The sequence below is a fragment of the Ursus americanus genome, chromosome 22, assembly GCF_024610735.1.
Source record: "Ursus americanus isolate L20-20 chromosome 22, mUrsAme1.1.p, whole genome shotgun sequence".
NCBI lineage: Eukaryota > Metazoa > Chordata > Mammalia > Carnivora > Ursidae > Ursus > Ursus americanus.
In genome coordinates, this window is record NC_142148.1 from 10,837,512 (window position 1) to 10,862,873 (window position 25,362).

General features: G+C 58.7%; 1 protein-coding gene across 4 annotated transcripts in view; it reads left to right on the plus strand.

The window, feature by feature from the left end:
- RIPOR3 (RIPOR family member 3) overlaps positions 1-25,362 on the plus strand; it is a 74,199-nt gene that overhangs the window by 40,894 nt on the left and 7,943 nt on the right. For 2 of the 4 annotated variants that reach the window (XM_087853505.1, XM_045771539.2), the window contains 13 exons: positions 3,237-3,355; positions 11,935-12,081; positions 15,112-15,190; positions 16,715-16,738; positions 17,056-17,109; positions 17,778-17,927; positions 18,110-18,173; positions 18,512-18,555; positions 18,752-18,877; positions 18,960-19,105; positions 20,686-20,815; positions 22,172-22,708; positions 24,551-24,681. In XM_087853505.1, coding sequence (XP_087709631.1) covers positions 3,246-3,355; positions 11,935-12,081; positions 15,112-15,190; positions 16,715-16,738; positions 17,056-17,109; positions 17,778-17,927; positions 18,110-18,173; positions 18,512-18,555; positions 18,752-18,877; positions 18,960-19,105; positions 20,686-20,815; positions 22,172-22,708; positions 24,551-24,681 — 1,742 coding nt within the window. In that variant the 5' untranslated portion in view covers positions 3,237-3,245. The remainder of the gene's footprint in view (positions 1-3,236; positions 3,356-11,934; positions 12,082-15,111; positions 15,191-16,714; positions 16,739-17,055; positions 17,110-17,777; positions 17,928-18,109; positions 18,174-18,511; positions 18,556-18,751; positions 18,878-18,959; positions 19,106-20,685; positions 20,816-22,171; positions 22,709-24,550; positions 24,682-25,362) is intronic. The other 2 variants (XM_087853504.1, XM_087853506.1) reach the window with 2 other exon arrangements.

The following is a 25,362-nucleotide window of genomic DNA, read 5'->3' on the forward strand; positions in this document are numbered from 1 at the left end:
CTTGGGCTCCCACACCCTGAAGCCTGCAGGGGATGGGGCTCGATTTTTCTCGGCCATCCCCAGCTCACTGCTGGCTACGTTTCTAGCTTGGCAGTTCCCTTTCATGACCTGCTTCCATTCTGGGGCCTCCTTCTCTCCCCTTCAGCCTGGGTCTAGCTCAGGGGCGGGAGCATGTCCTCAGCCCGGCCCCTGGGGGCAGGTGCGGCCTAGCATGAAGCGGCCAGGCTTTTAAGGCCTGTTGTGCCCAGGTCCAAATCCCAGCGCTGGCATCTCCTACCTGTGCGACCTTGGATGAGTCCTTTCCTCGCCTCTCTGAGCCTCGATTTCTTTATCTGTAAAATGGGGATATGAAGAGTACTTACTTCATATAATCTTGGGAGAATTAAATGAGATCTGACGTCCTTGGAGCAGGTAGCAGGCAGAGTGCTGGCTGCCAGGGGTCAGAGGTAGTGCTGGCCACCCAAGGGTCATTCAGTAAGAGCTGCAGCTTTTCTAAGCACTGTTTCACGAGAACACAGCCATGCTCGTCGTTTACATAATGTCTGTGGCTGCTTTTGCTTTTGCGCCAGAACAAGAGAGCTGAAGACTTGTGACAAAGAGAATATGGCCTGCAAAGCCAAAAACTTTAGTATCTGGTCCTTTACAAAAAATGTTTGTCAGTCCCTGCCTTGAAGTCTAGCACTTAGTGGAAATTCTTATCCTTATTCTTCCATTTATCCGGCATCAGGGGGCTGCACAGCCTGGTGCAGTGGGGACAGCAGCCCCAGCCTGTTAGGCCTTGTTCTCTGGGCCCATAAGGATGTGCTGTGAATCTTCCAGGCACCAGGGAACACTCCAGTCCCACCTGCAAGTCGATCTCCCCGGGGGAGACAGAGAAGTCACCATTCACAGTCCACTGTAACTAGTGGACAGGGAGGGTTGGGGAAGGGTGTTCCAGCCCCCCACCCCCCAGCCAGCCACTGACCTTGGTGATTTCCCTCCCTGCTTCCCCGTCGTTCCCTTGCTCAGCTTGGCTGGGGGCTCTCAAGAGTTTGAGAAGGTTCCTAGTGCCACCCTGAGCTCACACTGATAGTGGTGGGGCAATGGTGTTCTGATAAATGTTTAATAACCTGCGGGGGGGGCACCCAAAAACCAAATCTGTAGCACCTGCCAACATCCAGGGTGCAAATATTCCTACCAAAATTCCAGAGAACGTAATAATGGCTTCCTGAGAGCTGGTCCAGGCTGGCAGCAGCCCAGACCAGGTGGGGACAGTGGGACCTCCTTGTGGGACTGGGGCATCTCTCAGAGAGGTGACGCCTGACCACCCACAGGAAGGAGCGCTGGTGTCTGCAAGCCATCACATTCAGCTTCAAACGTGTCTCCACCGCTTCCACGCTGGCTTCCTGGGCCAGTCTCGTCCCCTCTTTGGGCCTCAGTTTCTCATCTGTCCGTGTAGGTCAGCAATAGCTTCTATGCCTCAGGGCTTGTGGAGATTTAATAAGATAATTTCCGTAAGGCATTTCGTGCCGGGTCGGCTTCATAACGAGCACTCATTAGATAATGGCTCCCACCAGGGCTGGTGTTCATAGGCCCACATACAGCACGTGAGGGTCCCTGGCGCGGGGGCTTGCCACACAGTGGGTGCTCCGCAAACACTCACCAGCTCCCCCACCCCGTCAGGCTCCTTTGCCTCTGTCGTCACCTCTGGGACTGCAGCCTCAGTCAGCCAACTGCACTGAGACAACCAACTCTTCCTGAGCGTCCCCTTTGCCTTGTCTCCTGGGTCCTTCTCTGACTTTCCATTTTGCAGCTGTGACCACTGAGGCCCAGAGCCAGTGAATGGCACAGCTGGATTTGAGCCCAGGTCTGGTTTTTGTTTGTTGGTTTGTTTCCAGTGCTCGCCTAGGTACAGCACATGCGGGGTGGGTGGGGGACGTATGGGGGGAGGAGAAGGCTTGTGGGGGCTGCCTGGGGGCTGACCACATGCAAAATGCGGGACGGGACACTGGACAGATGTGGCTCAAAAGAGAACGTTATTCCAGGGGGAGAGGCCCCAGTATGAGCCAAGGCGTGGACACTGGACTCAGCTGGCGGGAGAGGGGACGAGGGGACGCAGGGATAGGAGGGAGGTGGTGCCGTTTATAGGTGTGGCTTGGGTGGCAGGGTCCCTGGAATCCTGGGACTGACTTCACCCTGGCTGAGGAACAGGGTATGAAACTCTAGCTGCAGAGATTTAGGTTAGATACGGAGAACCTTCCGCTCATTGCTGCTGGAAGACACTGGGCAGTATTCCCAAGGGATGTGATGGCATTTTTCCAATACAGAGGTGGTTCGGAAAAAAGAAAAGACAGCCAGGGTTCTAGGCTGGCCTCACTGCAGCCTGGGTCGGGGACAGGGCAATGGAGTCGGGGATTCTGGAGGCCTGGGATGCCAGCAGGCTGGCCTCCGTGGAGTTGGGCTTTATCAACTCCTGCTCAAACCCTCTCGAGGCTCCCAGTCACCCCGGCCTAATTGCAAGGCCAAACCCCTCCCTGGGGTTACCAAGGCCCCCCCCAAGACCTGCACTCTGCTGGCTTCTCCAGCTTCACCTGGAGTCACACTCCAACCCACTACACTGCTTTCTGTTTCTGGATGACACCATGTCCTCTGCACCCCCAGGCCTTTGCCCATGCTGTTACCTCTGCCTCAGATACTCTTCCTTCCCCTCTCCTTTGTCTCCCCTCCTCAGCCTTTCCTTCTCAGTACTCGGTCGCCTCCTCTAAAGCAAGGTCAGGTACCACCGGGGCTCCCCTGTCACTTTGCTAGAGACTTCCTACTGTAACTGGTAGCTCATCAGCCTCCCTGCCAGACTGGGAGCCCCGCAGAGCAAGGGCTTTGCCTGTCTTGCTCAGTGCATGTCTCCAGCACCCTGTCTGGCACACAGTGCTCAGGGAGGGTTTATGGAGGGGGGTGAGGGTTCCGGGCAGAGAGGAGAGTTAACTGAGAGGAGGTCAGCAGGTCTGGTTTCAGGAGGAGCGGACTCCCCCCTGCGGGAGAGCTCAGTATTGCTCAGGCATTAAGAACCAGAGCGCACAGTACAGAGACCTCGGTTCGAATCTCGCTCCTGCCACTAGCCCCAGGCAGGTTCCCTAACCTCACTGAGCCTCACTTCTCTCACCTGTCGGCTGGAGACAGGACCTTGGGGGCCCTGGTGGAGGGGACCCGGCCGCGGTCAGCACTCACCAGGCTGACTCTCCTGTCCTCTCCCCGCATAGGTGACGGCCATGTCGGTGAGGCTGCGGTTCCTGTCCTCCGGGGACGCGGGGGCCGTGGGGGTCGTGGGCCGGAGCGCCTCCTTCGCCGGCTTCAGCAGCGCGCAGAGCCGGAGGCTCACGTAAGTTCTGCCCGGCGGACGGTTCGGGGCTGGTCCGTCTTCCGCCGCCTGGGACCCGGAGGCTCGCCCTCAAGCGAAGTCTGCAGCCCAGCACAGTGTGTGCGCATGCGTGCGTGGGCAGGCGTACAAGCGTGTGCGTGCGTGCAAGCGTGTGCGTGCGTGCGTGCGTACGCGTGCGACACTGGGTGCGGGGAGAAACCTGTAATTTCCTTGAGACCCGAACGGGTATCATCTCAGTTGGTCCTGCAAGTCCGATCGGCCTGAGCTTATCAGACCCTCAGAGAAGTGGAGCTGCTCCCCAAGGTCACACAGCAAGGCAGGTTCAGCCCTGGAACTTAGCCTCCTGGGGTGGGGTTAGGATGGAATGTTCTTCCTGTTTGACAGAGTGGGACGTGGGGCCACCTATCCCAGCTCTGTGACCTGGGGCCAGTGACTTCACCTCCGAGTCTCGGTTTCCTCATCTGTGAAATGGGGATCATGAGTGTCCCTCCCCCACAGAGCTGTCAGGAGAATACAATGAGGTGACACATAGCAAGCAGCCAGCACAGGCTGGCGCTCGGCAGGTGCTTGTGGGAAATCGTCAAGGGAGGCGCAGCAGCCTCTGCAGAGCTGGGCCTGGGGTCAGTGCAGACCCTCTAGACACGAGTTCATGGCTGCTCCATGTGTTTCCTCCAGCTGCAGGTAACCCCCAGGAGGGAGGGTCGTCTCCACTCCTGGGGGCCACCGCCTGGTCCTGCTAGTAGGCTTAGGGGGTGGGGCAGTCCTTCAGGCATTCTGAGGGGCCCACACACCTGCCTGTCCGAGCCAATGTGGTAGACAGGCAGGAATCCCAGCCAAGCAGGGCTCCAAGCCTGGTTGGTCAGTGAGTCAGTCAACAACCAGATCTCACCATAGCCCTCTCCTGCCTGAAGTCCGCACAGGTTCCCATTCACCTGGAATACAATCCAGTCCCCTCACACGGCCTAACAAATAGCTCCCTGTGATCTGGCTGGCTAGCCTTTTTTTTTTTTTTTTCATTTGACAGAGCACAAGCAGGGGGAGCAGCAGGCAGAGAGAGAGGGAGAAGCAGGCTCCCTGCTGAGCAGAGAGCCCAATGTGGGGCTCGATCCCAGGACCCCGGGATCACGATCTGAGCCAAAGGCAGACACTTAACCCTCTGCCACCCAGGCGCCCCAGGCCAGCCTCCTTTCTCATCCTCTGCTTTTGCCGTATGGACCTCTCTCCCCTCCAGGCCTTAGTGCAGGCAGTGCCCTCCACCTGGGCCTCTCTTCCCATCCCTGTTTACCTGGCCAGTTGCTGCTTAATCTCCTTTGGGCCTTGGTTTCACTGCCATATCCTGGGGTGGACCACCTGAGCCCCAGACCAGGCCGTCCTACGGCTCCTCCCTGGGGTCCCACAGCTGCACGCTTGACCTCCAATGATGCCTGGTCCCTGAGGTCAGTCCCTCCCGGCTTGCCCTCTTGTCTCTTGGCTGCTTATTTCCAGCATGTGCCTGGGAGGAGTGGCATCTCAGGGCTGCAATTATGGAGTGTCCCAGTTGGACGCACCCTTAGGAATCCCTAATTCATTCCACAAATATTTAAGGAGCACCTACTTGGCCCAGGCCCAGTCCCAGGCTCTGGGGACAGACCCAGGCCCTGCCTCCTGTCAGGGCAGCGAACAAGAAGCCAACTGTAATCAAGATGGATTCAGCCAGTGGCAAGTGCTGTGAGAGAATTAAAACGGGGCTGTGCGAGGGCAGCAGGGGTCTCAGAGGAGGACCTCAGTGGGGAAGCGGCACATTTAAGGCCAGAGAGAAAAGTTGCCTATTTCGTGCAGAAAGCGGGCAGTGCTGGGGAAGTCTTCCAGGTGGAGAAGGCAGCCAGTGCAAAGGTCCTGAGGTGGGGATGAGCTTTGCAGTGCAGAAAGGGGGTGTGTGGCTGTCTTGAGGGATAGAAGTGAGAGAGGGAACTGCAGGGCTTTGCGGGAGACGGTGAGGACATCTTCAGTGCAAGGGGAACCTCTGAAGGGGCTGAAGCACCGGAAACGGAAATTCCCAGAGGGAGTGAGTGCCCAGTTTCCCCCCACTCCCAGCCTCCAAGAGGAGAAAGTGTGGATGCCATTGTGAGGAAGGCATACAGTAGGCACTCCATAAGTGCTGCTGGGAGGGGCTAAGTAAACTGGCCGGGGAATGATGATGTTCCTTGATGGAACCACTCCCCAGCTGCCTCTGCTGGGCTTCTTCAGGGCCCCCATCCCATGGGGTCTGTAATCAGGGCTGCTAAGGACACTTGTGCGGGTCACCCAGGCAAGAGGACATCCAGCCATGCAACCCTCCCAAGCTCTGGGCTCTGGCATGCAGCTGGTCCACCTGGCGGGGACCTTTCTCTAATTCACACAGAGGCACCCTGGGGACTTTGTTCGTGTGGTCTGGCAGTGGTGGGCGGCGGTGGTGGGGTTCCACAGACACTGCGGCCCAGGCCGGCTGCATGAGTGTGCCACGTGTGTGCTCACCAGGGCCCCGAACTCAGATGAAACGCTCTGTTCTTACCTCCTTGAAATCCTTAATACGTTTTGCAAAAGGGGCCCCGCTTTTCTTTTGCACTGGGTCTTATGAATTCTTGCCTGGTCCTGCCTGCAGCTCTCCCCCTGCCAGGCCTTTGGGGGCCTCTGGATTTCCTTGCATCCATGGGAATGTTCCAGCAGGCCCCAGTCAGGAGCTCTGCCCAGATAATGTCCCAAGGTGGGTCCCTGATCTCTTGCTGCCCCACTCTGGGATTTCTGGGGTCAGCACTCTGAGTGGGAAGAGGACAGAGGGGATCTGACCCTGTCCCATGAAGGCTCATTGGCCATCAGCAAGGACAAGATCACGTCCTGCAAGGCCTGCGTCCTGGTTCGAGAAAGGTGACCCTGATGGCCAGACCTCTCCTGGGGGCTCCTTCTCCTGGAGGATCCCCCACTCAGGGAATTCCGGAAAACTCCCAGCCTGGGTGGGTTCTGAGGTCCCTGAGTGACCACCATCTGGCCTCAGTCTCTTCGGCCCCCTTGCCCATGGGTGAGGAAGAAGCTGCCCATGAGGACAGGGAAGCAGCACAGGGAAGTTTTTAACTTCCTGTCTCTGTCCAACTCCCAGGAGTCTGGACCCTTGGCTCTGCGCCTGGATGGCCTAGATTGGGTTTCAGACCTCACCTTCTGGCCTTATTTCTCAGGTAATCCAACCAGGCTGCAGCACAGCCACATTGCCGAGGCAGGCAGGCAAAAATAACCTCAGATAGGAGAGCAGGAGATCGAGGCTCGTGGATGCCTTTTTTGTCCCCAACCCTCGCCCCTGTCCTGGCACCTGAAACCCCTTTGACTCTGGCCGTGGCTTTTTATTCCATAACCAAAGAATTCACTTGAGGAAGTGATCTATCTGGTGGGGAAATTTTACACTAAGGTGTGAATGATGGCTATTACAAGGCCGTATCTACTACGTATATTATATATTATAACATAAGGCCATATGTAATAAGGTGGGGAGAGGAAGAAGGGGGCCAGGCCCTGATGCTGTCCCATTCTGCCCCAATTCACAGGCATGGCTGCTCTTAACCCCCTCCTGCCACTCCCCAGCCAGGTCAGCTCTCCCCCAGGCCGTCAGGAGGGCACCCCTCTGAGCTAGGAGCCACTGTCCTGGCCACCTTGGGCATCCCGCTGTTGGGATGGCTGGGGCATGTGGGGGTGAAAACTGAGCTATAGCCTTTGATTTTCGAGGCAAGGAGGCTGGAGAAAGAGGAGCGGTGAGGGGTGCAGACTCTGCGGCCAGAGGCAGTCACTGAACCCCTGTTTCCTTGACTGTAGAGAGGGCGACACCTCAGAGGCTTGTGTAAGGACAGGCTAGCCCTCGTGAGGCTTGACCGTTGTGTGTGCCCTGTGCATGTTACTCACCCCCTCTACCCACCCAGTGCCACCAGACGCGGGAGAAGAGGTTAGCTTACACCGCCAGCGCCCTGGGTCCTGGTCTGAGACGTGTGCGGTTGGTCCTATAATTGCCCCGTGGCCGCTCCCAGGCCCGCCTGCCTCCAGTTCCCACACCTGCAGCAGCTGTGCACCGAAGTGCGTGTCGACGACCCCAGGCAGAGGGACAGTCCCGGTGGCCTCACGTGAGGGCGGCGGCCACTGGGTGGCACGTGCCTGTCTGGAAGCTTGTCTGGGATGCCAGAGGCTGTTTCATATGGACTGAGTCCTCCCCGAGCTGGTAAAGCATCCGCCCCCAGAGGCTGCTCCCTCCCCCGGCAGCTGGGTCACCAGGCCAGACACGCAGCCTGATTTCGCCACCCGAAGGAGGCACAGGCGTCCAGCACTCAGAGCAGCCACCGCGCCCGCCCTGCGGAACCTCAGACAAGAGCCCTGAACTCAGAGCCTCCCCGGGAGCCAGGTAGATGGAAGCGGGGCCCGGCCAAGGGCACCTACCTCCTGGGGACCGTGGACCCCTGGGAGCTGGCAGGTGAGCAGGGCTCCTTGCCAACCCCGCCTCCCTGTCTGCCTCCCGCCCGCCCGCCGGCCAGGGCCCCTCGCCTGTCTGGAACCCTCCTCCCTGAAGGCAGCAGACCGGCCGTCTCTGCCTGCCCGGAGATGTCCGCTTTGTGCAGGGCCTGTTCCGAGAGGTGGGTGATGTGGCCTCAGGCAGGGTGAGGGCGGAGAGAGCACAGTCCCTTCGCGGCCTCCCAAAGTGTAACTTGACGTGTAACGTATGAATAACAGCAAAAGCAGGTAAGGGATGGGCAGTGGGGGTGTACCAGGCTTGGTGCCCAGGGCTGACTGGGGGGGCCTTCCCTGTTCACCCCCATGTCATTTTATCACCCTGCTTTTATTTTTGCCCTCAGCACTAAGGACCATCTGGTGTTCATTATCTTACTTAACTCGGACACTTACACAGTGCTTACCCTTTGCCGGGCACCGCTCAAAGCCCTTTCCATTTCTTAACTCACGCGACTCTCACGTAGCCACCCTTTGTCTGGTGCCCATTTTACAGACGAGAAAACTGAGGCACAGAGAGGTTCAATAATTTGGCCAAGGTCACACAGCTTGTAAGTGGGGTTACCATAGAGACCATGGCATCTAGCTCCAGAGCCTGCGCTGGCTGTCCCATGGTCCCCCGCCCAGCTGGCCTGGCAGCTCACAGACATGGGTTTTGTCTGTTTTGGTCACTGTTTTACCTCCAGCCCCTACAGTGGTGTTTGGTGTGCAGTCAGTGCTCAGGGAATATCTGTTGAATGAAGGACTGTCTCGTGACTGTACCATGGGGTACACACTCTTCTTACCCCCTTTTACACATCGGGAAACTGAGGCCCCAGTATGTTAGGTAATGGTGACCTCGGGCTGGGATTGGAACATGGGCGGCTGACCAGGAGCTTGTGTCTCACGAGACAGTATAGGCTCCCAGGTTGGCGAGGCCCCCGATCCTCCCGGATCCGTCTTTGCGGCAATATCCTCCGGGACCCTGTTGTCAGTGCGCTCAGGCAGGGCCTGGCATCTCTATTTCCAGCTGCTGGTTTGTGATGTGGCTGCACAACCGCGGGTGGGGGGGAGCGCAGCCAGAGGGGAGGCCGGGACGGCTCCTCTCTCTGGAGTCAGCAGCAGGTGTATGTGTGTGCACGCGTGTGCGTGTGCACGTGTGCGCACGTGTGTGTGGACCGTGCAGTGTCTGGCTGGGCTGGATCTATAGCCTGGCTGCCTGCTGAGCCTCCTGGGGTGCCTGCGAGCTCCTCTCAGACCTGCCGAGGGAGCTGGAGCCGTGTGCCGCTTGCCCCCTGCCTGGCTCTCCAGACCACAATCCTCCTCTCTTCCTGTGGACCGAGAGCCTTCGAGGGTGGGACCCGGGCCTCTTGGCTCCCATCACAGTGCCTGACTCAAGGAAAGCCCTGCTCTGTGAGTGTTTGAATGAATGCATGAGTCCGGGACCCTTGATCTGAGGTCTCAAAAAAGTGCAGGAAACTCTACAGGGCTCCCAGGGAGAGAGGCATACCTGGGTTTCCAGCAGGAGGGTGTCCCCCGAGTGGAGCCGATAGTGAATCCCCTCAGACAGTGGTCCTTGGACCAGCAGCATTGGCAGCACCTAGGAACGTGTTAGCAATGCAGATTCTCAGGCCAGACCCGGTGACCCCAAAACTGTGGTCGGAGGAGGGCTCAGTGACCTGAGCCTAGGTCCTCCAGGTGACCCTGAGGACCTGCTCCCAGATGGGTGCTTCACCTCCCGGGCTGGGAATCTGCCCAGGTGTGGGTTTGGGTCCCAGCTCTGCCACCTACATGGTCCGGGGCAAGTGACTTCTCTGAGCCTCAGTTTCCCTAGCTTGCAACGGGGTTAAAATCAGTATTTATATAAAGCCCTTAGCAGGCACGGGAAGCCGCGGACACTCAGAGCGCACCTCTGTCCGTGCACCATCATTATGCTCCCCCGTTGTCGTCCTCGAGGTCTTTGAGGCTGGGGAGCTGACCGTCTACCCATCGTAAGTTCCCCCAGGCAGGGGGGACCCCCATATCCGGCTTCACCCGCATCTTCTTGCCCTGCTTCCATCAATTCTGGCTCCTTGCTGCGCTCCCACCATCACACACAGATTGGATGGCTCCTCTCCTCCCTGGCTCACTCTGTCCCCCGACTCAGAACACCCTCCTGGGGCTGACCCCTCGTCCTGTTCTTCCTTTGAGGTCCAGCTGAGTGCCTTGGGTTCCCGGACGTCTCTGCTCTCTAGTCCCCACGTCACGCTGTATTTCCCTCGTTCCGTTCAGCTCAGGATTGACTGAGCACTACTGTTTTCCAGGCTGTGGGTGCAGGGAATGACACGGATAGGATGTGATGATTCTAACAGTGGCAAACACTTGCCAAGCACCGACTGCCTCCGTTGTGCCAGATGTCTGAGCTGCAGCTCCCCTCTCTGATTCAGGGTCTCCTGTTTCCCATGTAACAGAGAAGTAACTAGGCTCGGGTAATGGCATTATGGTAGAGGTGAAGTTCCTTTGACAAAGAAACTCCCCCAAATACAGGGACTTAAATAAGACTGATTATTCTTCCTTGCACCCCTCCCCACCTCCCACTTTCGTGCATGCTCCCCCCCCACCTTTCTCTCTCTCTTTCTCCTCCCCCTCCCCCAACATTTCTCTCTCTCTCCCTGTTCTCCTCCCCCATCCCCACACCACTCTCTTCCCCCCCCACCCCCCCCTTAGCCCTCCTTAGAGCACAGGTTGAAGCTGGCTCCTTAGCGCACCTGAGAGGAAGACAGGGAGGGAGGAAGTTGGAAAGAAAGGCTAGCCGCTCCTTTAAGAAACTGACCCAGATGTTAGTTTGAGTGTCGTTTCCACCCTTGTTTCTTCCGTGAGAAGGGAGTCTGAAGCCGCACCTGGTGTAGGGGCATCTGGAAAACAGTGTCTTTAGAGGCTGAGCCTTTAGAGGATGGACTGAAGCGCGCCTGGTGGTGAGTGTGTCAGCCGCCCTGGACTTGCACATAGTGGACAAGGCATAGGATCGTAGAACTCTAGAAGGGGCTCCGACGCCCGTGAAACCAGCCCTGTACTGTGACAAGGGTACCCGCACCCTGTACTACTGCAGTCAATCCTGAAACGCTGGTGTATCCCTCAAGGGCTGAGAGACACAGCTGTCACTGCCGGGAGATACCAGGTCTTAGGATCATTCAGTCCGCGCCCCCAACTCCAATAGGCTTAAGCAAAAAGAGAACCAACTGGCTCACGTAACTGAAATTCCATGGGCAGGTCTCGCTTCAGGCATAGCTGGATCCAGGAACTCATAGTCGTGTGGATTTGGCCCACCTCCACCCGCTTCTCCCTGCATTGGTTTCATTCTCCCTACATGATGCAAAGGACATGGCTGGCAGTTCCAGGTGTCTGTGCCCCCTGAATAGCAATGTCAGAAGAAAGAAACCTTTTCTTGCCTGTGACTTTGGAACCAAACTCCAGGCAGGGTTACTGGCCAGACTTGTGTCCCATGCCTCTCCCTGAGCCAGGGGAGTGGAGTCTGTTGACTAACCCAGCCCTGGGACATGTGTTTGCCTCCAAATGCCTGTGTATGTGTGTGCAGCTGTGTGTGTGTGTGTGTGTGTGTGTGTGTGTGTGTGTGTGTGGTGATTTGTTAGGCTAACTCCCTCCAAACCACTATATGAGTTAAAACCAGTATAAAGAGCAGAGTTAGGGAGGTGCCCCAGAGGACAGCAGAGGTGGTATTTCCAAAGGCAAGGGCCTGGATCCTGGGCAGACAAAGCCAACAGGTGCCCGGCTATGATCTGGCCACCTGACTTGTTTGCCTGTGTAGACAGAGCACACTGAGCAGAAAGCATTGGCCTTTGGGCGGCCTGAATGTATTTCTCACTGTGTTAATTTCTCAGGTCAGGTTCTTTGTCTTTTTTTTATCTTCAAACGCAAGCCCTCATTTTGCAGATGAGGAAACTGAGGCCCGGAGGGTCTTTCCTGAGACCACACAGCTTGGTGGCGATGGGATGGGACTCAGCCAGGCCTCCTGACAGCCTGGGGTTTGACCTCTGATCCCAAAGTGCCTGCCCTCCGGGGAGGGCTCTGTCTAAGATCCCTGCTCTGACCCTCCTCCCTTCTCACAGGAAGTCCATCCACGGGAACTCCGTGAGGTCTCGAATGCCTGCAAAAGCCTCCAAGATGTACGGCACGCTGCGGAAGGGGTCTGTCTGCCCGGACCCCAAGCCGCAGCAAGTAAAGAAGATCTTTGAAGCCCTCAAGAGAGGCCTCAAGTAAGGACCCCGTTTGTTGCCCTTAAAATGTGTGTTCTCTGTCCTCACTCGCTTCTCCTCCGGGCCCCTCCCTGAAGAACGCGGTTGCGTCTTATCTGTAAGAGGCCGCATAGGGAGCCAGCTCCTGCCTATTATTTGTGTCCTGGGCGCAGCTCCACACTCGGGCCTGTCCTTGGGCTCTAGGGGCGCAGTGCAGGCTGCTGGAGGACCCTGGTCTCATGGAGCTTATGGCGTAGACGGGAGACAGCAACGAGGGAGGGACACGATCAATAACGTAACTCCCAGCAGCCCTGAGTGCAGTGAGGAAGGTGATGGGGAGGCAGCATGTGGAAGGCCTATCAGACAGAGTGACCGGGGAGACTCACTGAGGAGATCCAGATGGTTGTGTTGGCCTCTGGGAGATAAGCATCCCTGGCAGAGGGAACAGCACAGGCAAAGGCCCTGAGGTAGAAGTGTGTAGGACAGGAGGCCAGGGTGGCTGGATGTGAGTGAAGGAGAGTTGGACTGGTTAGCTGGGCAGAGGCCGGGACAAGAAGATTCAGTCACTCACGCCACATCTTTTGATTGAGGGCTTATGGAGCGCTAGGCACAGGGCGTGGGAGTGAGCAACACACAGAAACCCCTGCTGCCATGGGGCTTCCTAACGGGAGACAGACAGACAATAAACAAAATACAGAGTAAGTCAGGTGGTGGCAAATACCATGGAGGAAAACAAATTAGGGTAAGAAGGCTTGGGGCTGATTTTAAATAAGGGGTTCAAAGAAGTCCTCATTCAGGAGGTGACATTTGAGCAAAAATCTAAAGGGGTGAAGGAGTGAGCCCACCAGATAATGGAAAAAAACATTCTAGGCCAAGGAAGCCACATGTGCAAAGGCCCTGGGGCAGGAGCATGATTAGAACATTAGGAGCTCAGTGAGCAGGCCAGCTTGGGAGCTGAGAGAGGGAGGGAGGGGTGAGGAGGTCTGGGGGATGTTGGGGACCAGATCATGTGGGGCCTTGTGAGCACACAGCATTCACTCTGGGGGAGGGCTGGGAGCCACGGAGGATTCCACGTGGGGGAAGGACGTGATCTGAGTTTGGTTTTAATAAGATCCTTCTGGCTGTATGTGGAGAATGGACTGCAGGGGGCCAGGGCAGAAGAGGGGGGAGGCCGGTGAGAAGGTGACTGCAAGGGCCCAGGCGGGAGACGATAGTGGACTTGGCCAGGTGGCAGCTGGGCGGTCAGGGCACAGGGTCAGTTTCAGGATACATTTTGACGGTGGAACAGAGAGGATTTACCGAGGGAGGGGCTGGGGGTGAAGAGGGATTTGAAAGGAGGTAGTCGGGGCACAAACCTGAGATTCACAGGAGAGGTCAGGGCCCTGGCTTAAGCGTAGTGTTGCCCCAAGAGCAAGTCACATGGAGGGGCTGCTACCAGTAGCCTCTCAAGCCTGGACGCGCAGTTCAGGGTCCTTCTGGCTCCCAGCAGCCACCTGCTGCTGTCCCAGCCCCGCCCCCACCCACCCCTTCTCCACCTGCCGCCCGGCTCTGCTCAAGTCTCTCCCATGGCTCCCTACTGCCCTTGGGAGGGCATTCAGGGTCCTTTCTGACCTTCAACCTTTCTAGACTTTTCTTCTATTATTCACTCTCCATCCTCACCGGTTCCCCCGAATGTGCCATCTCCCTCCATATGCCTGCGCCGTGGCTCTCCTGAGCGGCTCCTGGGCGGTGGGGAGTCTCCGCAGGCTGCCAGTCGCCCATATCCCTGGATCAGCACACATGCACAGTTTCTGAATCAAACGCTACTCCTTCCCGCTGGGATGCCTGTCCTGCTCTTCGTGCCTCACTAATTAATAATAATAACAGCAGCAGCTGTGGCTCGTTTGGGGCTTTGTACACATCATGTCCTTGAACCCCTGAAGAACGCTACCAGAGAATCTCCTAACCTCCTCCCCTCCTCAGGAGAGGAAACTGAGTCCCAAAGTTGGAAGCAACTTGTCCAGGGTCCCACAGCCAGGAAGCAGGGAGTGGGGTTCCAGGGCCAGTGCCCACCTGCCCTCTGTTCCCCCCTCCTCCTGGGGTTAAGGGTAAATGTCACCTCCCTCACTTGCCAGGTCCTGACTCCTGCCCAGGGGGCATCTGTCACCCTCCGCCCACGATGCACACTGCATGCCCGGCCCAGTGCTGGTGCGGAGTGGGAGCTGGGGTGTGTGCCTGAGCCTATCTTTAAGCGGCTCATCTCTCAGGACTGCTTCTGCTGAGTCCTAAGGACCACACATTTGGGACTTGTCTGGGCTCACTCAACAGCATCCCCTTCTACCCGGGGAGCCCAACCCCTAAGTGAGCAGTGGCCTGGCAGATGGTGGTGTAAGTGGGCCCAGAGAGGGTGAGTCCCATTCCTGGGGCGGTCCAGTAAATCTGTGATGAAGCAGGATGGGGCCTCACCCTGGCCCCCAAGTCCAGACCTCAGGTTTTAGGTCTAAGGCGCTTTAGCTGGAAAAGAACATGAAAGGTCCCCTCCAGGCCCACAGCATTCTCTGTGCTTCCCAGGATGGGTCTTCCAGCCCCTCTCTGGTCTTTGGTCCTAAACATGTAGACAGCAGGATGGCCTGCCTTTGTCGGTGAGGGAGGCGTGCTCTTGCTGACCTCCGCATGGGCTGGGGCGAAGAGAATGGAGATGACTGCCTGGTTTAGATCTGGGTTCGGCCTCTTCCCTGCTGTGACTCTGGGCGGAGTTACTTGCCAATTTTGAGGGTCAGTTTGCCCATCTCTAAAATGGGTATAATAACAGTAAAACCTGCTTGTGCGGCTATTTGGTGAATTAATGGAGAGATTGTGCCCTCAGCATGTGGGGTCTGGAGCCTGACCGAGCTGGGGCCAGGCTTCCAGTGGGCGGAATGGCTCTGCCCCTAGGACCGCTGACCCCGCTGAGAACCACCGCCGTTCCTGCTGGCAGCTGTGGCTGCCTCCACTCCAGAACACTGGTCATCTGGCAGTTTCTTTTCCTTTTCTTGTTCCTTGGCAAACTCCTCTTCCTCGTTGTCCTCGCAGGGAGTATCTGTGCGTCCAGCAGGCCGAGCTGGACTACCTGTCAGGTCGCCACAAGGACACCCGCAGGAATTCAAGGCTGGTGAGACCTCTCCCTGCCCCTTCCCACCCAAGCAGCCTTGGTGGGGTGCAAAAATGGACTCTCCCTCATACCCCTGCCCACATCAAGGGTGTAAATCTCAGTCTCAGAGCTCAGAGGCCTAAGGAATGGACTGTTTTATTTTGGGATGAACTCACCTCACTTAGCCCCTGAGAGATCTAACCTCACAGACAGTTAGAAACTTCTACCCTCCTTCCCCCTACTCTCCTGCCCCCCCTCCCCCTCCCCCTCATGGTCCAGCACTTCACCTCCACTCTGGCTCTAGAAGTAACCGTACGGTAGGCCAGTGTATGAAGGCTCCTGCGGTCTAGCTGCTCCCATTTCATAGGTGGGCACGCGGAGGTGTGGGAAGGGGTGGCCACGCTGGGGACCTGGGGTCCTGTCTCCCTGGATGCTGCCGCTTCTCAGCTTCCTGTGCAGTTTTTCTTCCTTCCAGGAAAAGGCTTGAGAACTTTCTTATTTCTCTATAGCTTACGTGGAGTCTTAATTTCACAAGTGCACACGTACAATTTCTTATAAATGCATATGTGGGAAAACAGACACTTTAGGGGGGATTTAACCCACCTTTCCTTTTGCTTGACACCCCCTCCTCCCCAGTCTTCAGTGTCCCACCCTATTTAACCCCTGAGGACAATCTAGCATTTCTCTTTCCCTATTTTTCTCCCTGGTCACATAAACACACAAACGCGGACAGAAGGTTTCGGTCAACAGTCGTCTTAGAAAGATGAAGTTGCAACTTACCACTGTCGCACGTCCCGCTCTCTCTCTAGCGAATCTCTGACTTCGTGGAAAATCCTCCCGGGTCAGGCAGGGTGATTCAAGCTACGTGGGCAACCGACGGCCCGTTTGGAAATAGTTTCTCTGCACGCAGCCGCGGCTGACACTGCCGTGCTGTGCGTGGCTGCGTGCAGACCACGCGGCAGAGACCACGCGGCCCCCAAGGCCAAAAGTAGTTACTCTCTGGCCCTTCATACGGTCTGCCCAGTTGATATGTTCTTTTCGTTGGCTGCCCCCTGGCCCCTGGCGTGGCTGGACCCGTCTGGATCTGCATTTTCCCAAGCCTGAACCCCTCCCTGGGGTGGGGGTACCCTCCCTCAGTTCTTCTGGCCAAAATCACCCCTTAAACAATCAGACCGCAACGGTCCCCATTTTGTTGAGGGCTTACCTCGTCCTTGTCATGGCAACCCTATGGGGCGGGTGTATGTGCAATGGCCACCCCATTTTACACAAGGAGACAGAGGCTCAGAGATGTGGGGTAACTGACCTGGGACACACAGCTGGGAAACAGAGTCAGGCTGAGAATGGCCTCAACCCAGAGCGCACGTGTGTATCGCTCTTCCCCCGGGGTTCTGGACCAGGCCACTGACTGCAGGCCGCGCAGGAGGGCATGGCTGCTGGCTTTCTGTCACCTGAGTTCAGGTGCCCCTGGGATGTAGCCTCATGGGTCTCGGAGGAGCACCTGGAGCCCTAATACCCCGTCCCTCCCCCCCTTCTTCTCCCTCACAGGCTTTCTATTATGACTTGGACAAGGTGAGTGTGACTTTTTGTCTGCAGAGCCGTAAGTGGGCCAGGGCTGGGCCCTGCTGGGAGAGGGACCAATGTCGTTGCTCGCATTTCGTCCCTCGGGCCATCCTGCAGGAGGGATACCTGGGTTTCCTCCCTACTTTACAAATGGGGGAAAAGGTTCAATGATGCGTTCAATGATGAGCCTTTCTTGAGGATGGTGAGGGGCTGGCCCGGCTTCGAGCCAAGTTCTGTGTGTTAGGACCTGGAGGAGGGGGCTGGGGCTGGGGGCTGGGGGGTGGCCCAGGCTACTTTTAAAGCACCTTCTGTTTTTCCGGGAGAAGCAAACGCGCTCTGTGGAAAGGCACATCCGGAAGATGGAGTTTCACATCAGCAAGGTCAGCCTGCCTCCCGGAGGTCACGGGTAGGGCAGGGGCGTGCTGGAGCGCCTGTGGGTTAGCAGGGGAGAGGCTGAGGAGGAGCAGGGACTGCAGGGGCTCGGCCCTGAGGTGGGAGTCGGGGGAGGGGGCGCTGGGGTCCCCAGGAGTGTGGGGTTTAAATGGAAAGACCTCATGCTCCATCTTATAGGGCGAGAAGGCAGAGTCCAACCAGCCCATTGCAGAGATGGGAGAGTAGAGGCCCAGAGAGGGACAAGGATGGGCCCAAGGTCACAGAGCAAGTCCTTTAAGCTTTATACTCTGCCAGCTCTTCCACGACCTCGCTTTGCTCTCCTGGTGGCCCAGGGGCTGGGCAGGGTGTCACAAACCCACCTCCCCTGTTTTACAGCCCAAAAGTTGGGCAGGGAGAGGGGAAGTGATGCGTGCACCCATGCAGTTCACTAGTGTTTACCGCGTGCTGTGTGTCGGCTGCTGCCAGGCGCTGGGGATACAGAGCGGATGAGCAATGTGGTCCCTGACCCGGGCTCGCGTTCATGGGGACCCAGGACCGCTAGCCCAGTAGCGCAGGGCTGTGTGGCCGCTCGTGGGGGTGAGCATGTCAGGCAGGCCCGGGGCCCTGAGCCTCGGCACGGACGGTGTCCACCAGCACGCACGTGCGGCCTCTGCAGGTGGAGGAACTCTTCGAGGGTTACTGTCTCCAGTGCCGCCTGCGGGACGGTGCCTCCAACATGCAGAGAGCCTTCTCCAGGTGCCCGCCCAGCCGCGCCTCCCGAGAGAGCCTGCAGGAGCTGGGCCGCAGCCTGCAGGAGTGCACCGAGGTGGGTGGGCAGTGGGGGCCGCGGAGGGCAGCCTGTGCGGGGCGGGGGGGGGGGGCGCTGGAACCCGAGGAAGCATCCCTCTCTGCCCCCGGGCCTCTGGCTGGCAGGATCTGCATGCCCCCTCCCCCCACCTCACCTAGCCCGGGGCTGGGCGGTGAGCCACCTTGTGTGGGGCTTTGCAGGACATGTGGCTCATCGAGGGGGCCCTGGAGGTTCACCTGGGAGAGTTCCACATCAGGATGAAAGGTAACAGAGCTGAGAGCGGGTGGGCAGAAGGCGGCTTGGGGGGGGCCCCAGGCCTTCTTGGGGGCCCCGGGACTTCTGCTGAGGGTGGGGGTTTGGTCAGGATCCCAGGGGTCCCGGCAAAACCTTGGGTTTCCACTCATGGGACTTGTGACCTCAGCCGAGTCCCGTCCCCTGAGTTGGACACGAGGGCCCAGTCCTGTCCACTGTCCATCCTGATGATTTATCCCTCCCTGAAGCGGACCCCCTCTTGGGCAGGGGATCCCCCAGTGAGGGCCTGTGGTCCATGGGGCAGGGGCAGAACAGGCCAGAGAGGAGATGAGCCCGTCTCTGTGTTCCAGGCTTGGTGGGCTACGCACGCCTCTGTCCCGGAGACCAGTATGAGGTATGGCCACCTCCACTGTCAGGCCTCAGGGTCCCCCACCAGGCCTTTGGGGGTTGGGAGCTGCTGGGAACCAGGGTCCCAGCCGGGTTTCTGTCTCCACCCGCCCCTGGCCAGCAGGGAGGGCCCCCAGGCAGGTGGCAAGGGGGAGTGCCTACCTGGGGCAGCTGACCTAGCCCTCGTTGGGCCGTGCCCACAGGTGCTCATGCGCCTGGGCCGCCAGCGCTGGAAGCTGAAGGGCCGGATCGAGTCAGACGACAGCCAGACCTGGGAGGAGGAGGAGAAGGCCTTCATCCCCACCCTGCACGAGAACTTCGAGATCAAAGTGGGTGGGGCCTGGGGGGCGGGGCGGGGCCGGGGTGTGCAGGGGCTCAGCTCAGACACCATCCACAACTCCCACCCCCCAGGTGACAGAGCTGAGGGGCCTGAGTTCACTGGCAGTGGGCTCGGTGACGTGCGACATCACTGACTTCTTCACGACCAGGCCGCAGGTGATCGTGGTGGACATCACAGAGCTGGGCACCATCAAGCTGCAGCTGGAGGTGCTGTGGAAGTGAGTGGGGGCCACCGCCTTCTGGGGTTCTGAGGCCCCTGCCCAAGGCCAGCCCCAAACTCCCACCCACAGGACTCCCGCCTGGAGTGGAGAGATGAGGGGCCTCCCTGGCTCCCCCTGGTGGTCTGACCGCACCCTAGCGCCCATTCGTGAGCGCGCCCGCGCTCCTTCTGCCCCACAGATAGTCTGGAACCCAGACTTCTTTGTGGCCTCTGTCCACCCCACCTTCCCCGCCCCTCTGAGTTCCAATTCCCTTCTCACAACTAAAGACCCGTGCCGGCCAGAGCCCTTACCAGGGGCCTCCTGGGCTGGGGTGCATGGAGGAGCCTGGCCTCTGCCCAGGAGGGGTCTCCTTACTGCTCCCACCACCTCCTTTCCCACTGGCCCCTGCCGTCCAGCAGGTGCAGCCTGAGCAGTCACTTAGCCCCCCTGGACCACAGACTCCACGGATGGGGGACACTCGTGAAAACAACCACTTCCCCGGGGGTGGGGGGCTCTCCATCAGGCATCGCAGGGGACCAGGGGGGACGCCCGTCCGGGGCGGCTGACTCATCACCTTCTTGGGCCATTCCATGAATGCTAGTGGTCTCCGCAGGCTTTGTAGTTTGCTCTTCCTCCAAATGAAACCTGTTTCAAGAGAATTCTCTTTGCCCCCCAAGGCAGCAGGACCTAAGGGCTGACACATGCTTCCTCTGTTCTGGTGCTTGCTCTGACCGGTTGGGGCCAGTCTCTTCTTTCTGGGGTGGGCGTTGGAGCCCGGGGTCACTGGATGCTGCCCTCTCCCCAGTGAGCTGGGTGAATTGGAGCGAATGAGTCCCTGCAGCCTCAGTGTCTTCATCTGTCTGGGGGCGCTGAGCACACTTCTTCCCCGGGAGGCCCCTCAAGTCTATAGGGTGGTGGGCAGCCCCGTGCTGTCCAGCTGGAGGCCAGGCAAATGCAAGGCCGCAGGCATCCCGTGGCCTGCAGCTGCCCTAGGCAGGCAGGGGAGGCTTCCCAGGAGGTGCCTGCAGTGTCTGGGCCCCGCGGAGCGAGAGCCAGGCCTTTGTGCAAAGGACAGCGAGCAGGTTTCGGTGGGGCGGGGAGGTTGCCCAGACCTGGCTCCCCAAGCAGGCTCAGTGAGGGCCCAGCTGAGCTCCACTTGCCCTGTGTTTCACACGTTCCCTTTGGAGTCCCAGCTTTACCTGTGACCAGGACCGACAGAGGTCCTTTGATAGATAATGGCACCCCTTTACAGATGAGGACGAGAGGGGTGGTGACATTGTTGACCCAGGAAATGGCAGAACTCAGTGTCCATTGTGCCTCTGCTGAGCTTCTGAGGGGACCTCTAAAGGGGGTCCCATTCACATGAGTGGTGGCCGATGGCTGCCCCTTGCCCTCTGGCTCAGAGCACTCAGGGTGGTGGAAGTCTGAGTTCCCAAGGGGGTTGAGAATGTGCACCTAGAGTCCCCAGGCTGTGCCTGTGACCCCAGGCCAGGGCCCCACCAAGCCTCCATCCCTCTTATAAGTCCCCCGGGTCTGGTCTGTGCTCTGGTGTCCTCCCAGGTGTTGCTGACACCCTGCCCTTCTGCTCTCTCTTCCAGCCCGTTTGATACTGAGAGCTTCCTGATGTCACCCAGCCCCACAGGCAAGTTCTCCATGGGCAGCAGGAAGGGCTCCTTGTACAACTGGACACCCCCAAGCACCCCCAGCTTCCGAGAGAGGTATTACCTGGTGAGTGAGGGGGGGCAGGGATGCTGCGGTCACGCTGGGGTTGCAGACTGCGGCAGCTCCCCAGGGGCCAGCATGCGGGGCTGGGCGGAGCAGCCTGGCGCCTCCGGGGGTAGCAAGCTCTGGACTCAGCCTCCCTTGTTTTGGGGTCAACCTGCATGGTTTTCAGTACTTTTTCTTCCTCACTGTCAACCCTCCATTCTGGGGGCCTCTGGACTTGGTTCTGGGCTTGGCTGGTTCTCCTGGATGTCTGGAATTGGGGTTCTCTGGATGGTTCTACCACTCCCGCCATAGCCTTGGCCTCCAATTTATTTGTTTTAAAATTAAATTTAATTTGTTTCTCGTAATACCTTGACGCAGTGCACAGTAAAACATCTCTTTCCCGTGACCTCGAGAGATCTGGTTCTTTCCTTAGTGCCAACTATTGTTGTCAACTTCTTCCATATTTTGGCCTGACATACTTTTTTAACGGAATTAAAAAAAAAAAAATCACATCTGTCCCAGAGCATGGACTTGGTAGCCACACAAGTGGGGGTCAAATTCTGCTTATGCCTCTCCCCTGCTGTGTGACCTTGGGCAAGTCACTCAACCTCTCTGGCCGTCAATTTCTGTATCAGAGAACTGAAAACAACAGCATCACTCGGTGGGAGCTTGCAAAGGTTAAACGAGTTAATAAATGAGAAGTGCTTGAAAGAAGGCCTGAGAGAACAGGTGGTGCTGTGGGAACATCAAGTGTTATTAGGGGTCTGCCTGAGGGGATGGGAAGGGCTGCAGCAGAGGGGGCAAGGGCTCGCCCATTCGCGTCACTCATTCAGAACTCTGTGCCAGGCTCTGTTCTAGGCCAGGTGAGGACGGTGCCCTCAGGGAGCACCGCCTGCCCAAGGGGGTAGGGACCGTGGGAGCATAAGCAGGAAGGGGGAGGGGACTGCCGGGGCAAGGTGGGACCTGCTCCTTAAAATAGGGTGTGCAGGGGAAGGTCCCCAGAGAAGGTGCCATTTGAGTGAGGGCCTGAGGGGGCAAGGGCACGAGCCGAGAGACCTAGGGGGAAGAATGTTCCAGGAAGAGAACACGGTCACTGCAATGGCCCTGGGACAGGAAGGCGAGGAGCCTGGAGGACTTGAGAAACAGCACGGTGGCCTCAGCGGCTGGAAAAGAGTGAGTTAGAGGGACGATGGGGGATCAGTGAGGAGAGGCTGCGGGTCCTGTCAGCACCGCCGGTCACCCTGGTGGGCCTCAGTCACGCCGACAGGGTGGGTATGCAGCGTGTTTAGGGAGGGAAGCGCCGCTGGGGGCCCTGCTGTCGTCCCGGGTGTGGCAGTGAGGCTGGTGCTGTGTCCCCTGCCCCCGTCTGTCCTACAGCAGCCCGCGCAGCGGGCCCCCTCCATCCTCAGCTACCTATCTGACAACGACCTTCGGGGCCCTGGGCTGCGGAGCCGGAGTCAGGAGCTGCCCGAGATGGACTCGTTCAGCTCCGAGGACCCCCGAGACACGGAGACGAGCACGTCAGCATCCACCTCAGACGTGGGCTTCCTGCCCTTGGCCATTGGCCCCAACACCTCCATTGAAGAGGAGGCCCAGGAGGACGCCCAGCCCCTGGGCCTCCGGCCAGAGATGGCCCACCTGGCGGGAGGCTCCTTTGCGGAGCAGCCTGGCTGGAGGAATTTGGGAATAGGGGACCCCGAGCTGCCACGGGGCTCCCCATTCCACGACCATACAGCCCTGGGTAGCCAGAAAGAGCACGATGAAGGAGGAACCGAGGACAGAGTGGATGGGCCTGAGGCGACCCTCGAGAGGCCCCTGCGAGAGGTCCTGGATTTACTGAGGTCCGTGGACCCCGCCCAGCCGCAGCTGCGGCAGCTGGAGTACCAGGTTCTCGGCCTCCGGGAGCGGCTGCAGGTGCGTTTATTCACCGAGGGGCGAGGGGCGGCAGCCCTGCTTTACCGGTGCCTTACAAGGGGGCGGAGTCTCTGGGGGCGGCCAGCCGGGGCCGGCATCCTGGGCAAGGTCTTCCCTCTGGGCCTCTGTCTTCTCATCTGTCAAGTGGGGAGAATAATGGCCCTCACTGGCTGGGAGGGGGATTATAAGAGGACGTTGGGGATCGGGGTAGATAACCTGCTCTGCGTCTGGCCAAGGAAGAACCCAGCCCCATCTGGCATCTTCTGACCCAGGCAGGTGGGGCTGAAGCTGGTGTTCCATTCCCAAACCTGGGGTGTGTTCGGGGTCAGAGCTGGTGCCACAGAAGGCCCCACGCAGCTGCGTACCCTCCCCTGAACGGGCTCCTCGGCAGGGCCTGTGGCCAGGGCCGTCCTCGGGTGGTTCTCAGGGGTGCCGGCCTGGGCAGATCATTCCATTTTCCAATTACATAATTTTAAATGTATGGACAATAAAATGCGTAACGCCGGCACCGACTTAAACATCAGTTGATTGATGGATCCTCCGTCTTTGGTGTAGGACACACTGGTACTGAAATAGTTTCACGGCTCTCTTCAAATATTTGGGGGCGGATTTCAAGATTTAAAACGGCCCCAGCCGCAGCGCTAAAGCTTAGCGTAGCGCTCCCAAGCGCAGGGAGGCCGGGATGGGCCTCGCGACGACGCGCATGCAAGCTCAGCCTCGGTCCGGCGTGAGTCCCCACGCCGGGGGGGCTTGGCTCCGTGCGGATGAATCGTCGGTGCAAATTCAATACGGTGTCTTTACCCAGAAACACACATAAAACCGGGTTCTGTACTGACGGGCTGATGAGAACGTCGTGACCCGAGGCTCGCGGTCTCTGCGCTTCTCCTAGGAGTGATGTTCGGGACACCTGGAGTCAGGAGAACCGGCTGTGTGTGTGTGTGTGTGTGTGTGTGTGTGTTTCTATCAGGCGAGGGAATCTCACGGCTAGCCTTGTCATTCTCTTGTTACTCAAGGTTTTCTCTGCGGGCTCCACTTTTGGGAGCCTCGTCCCGGCTCTCAAGGCAGAATCTGGGTGCAGTCTGTGTGGGACGAGGCCTGGGCGCGGCGGGGATGGGGACACGGCAAGCCCCGGAGTCCCGCCACGAACGGAGAGACCAAAATCTCCAGCAGTGGATTTCTAGATGCCGAGGAGGGGACCTGCCTTTGGGAGACGTGACCCGTGGAGGCGCCGTGGCACCAGCACTCTCTCCCCACCCCTGCCAGTCAGGGGGGCCTCAAATGTCCTCTCCTCCCACCTTTCCCTGGGAGGAGAGACACTTGAGATCTAGAGGCTCCCGGCAGCCGGTGTTTGGCTTGACCCACGCCATCTTCTTAAAATAATTTGGAATCGGTTGCCAATATGTAAAAACTGGCAGCTTCCCACGAAAATCTAGGTTTCCAGCTTTTTTTTTTTTTTTTTTATGAAAATCGAACATTTTGGCAGCCTTGACCCCACATTCCCCAGTGGCAGGTGTCCGCCAGGGCAGAGCAGCAGCCCGGCCTCTTGGGGGAGGGCGCACGTTCTCCTGCTCCCCACCTGCATCACCCACTCGCTCCCCTCACCCTGTCCCTGTGGGCTCTGTGAGCCAGGTGAGGCCTTTCAGATCCACGTCCCTTGTGCTCCCGAGCCACACCTCGTCGCAGGCTATTTGGGAGGGACCTCGGGGAGTGCCGCGCCCCTGCGCCCGTCCTTGACTTGGGGGATCGCCCTTGGGCAGCTGAGGCTCGCAGCCCTGCTGGTGGACGGTGCTCGTGAGCCCCCGTCCTAAGGGTCTGCCCTAAGGGCTCCTGCTCCGTCCGCAGCCCCGCGGAGCCCGGCAGGAGCACGCCTCTGCTGAGAGCCTGATGGAGTGCATCCTGGAGAGCTTCGCCTTCCTCAACGCCGACCTAGCCCCGCAGGAGCTGTCCCTGTTTGGGGGCTGCCAGGGTCCCCGGTAAGTGCACTCCCCTCCCAGTGCTGACCCTTGGGACTAGCCTCAGTTCCACGCTTCCTGTCGGCCTCCTGGCTGGTGCCTTCCTTTGCCCTGGGCCCAATTTGTACTTACCGTGTTTGTCTATCGTGCGCCCGCCCCTGCGTGTCCCCTGCCTGGCGCAGAGCAGGCCTATACTGACCACTGAGGGAATGACAGTCCCCCAGCACGGTCCTGAGCTCTGAGCAACGGGCTATTTTGTGTTTACCTTAAAGAACGACGATAAGGCCCACATACGAGCAGCAGTGAGCAGTGACTGAGCTCCCTGTTCTGCCCAGCCATCCGCCCTCACCTCCGACACCTGCTTCTTTCTCAGCTAGGCAGCCCCCAACTGCCCCGCTCATGCCTGGCTCCCGTACCAAATCTCAGCAGCACTGAAGAGGATACCCAGTAAACTCAGTCCTCTCCTCTCACGATCCCACAGGGAGGGGGTGGCACTTCTACCCGACATCCCAGTGTCACAGTGTCCTCGGGCCCAGCTCCTACCATGAAGCCAACATGGTGGCAGGCCTGCTGGCTGGCAGGGCCGCACTTACCCCTCACTGCCCCGAGCTTGGTATTCCTGTCCCCACTTTACAGATGAGTACACTGAGGCCAGGGGGGCAGAGCTGTCCAGAGCTTCCCCGTGTCCAGGGCCCACACCAT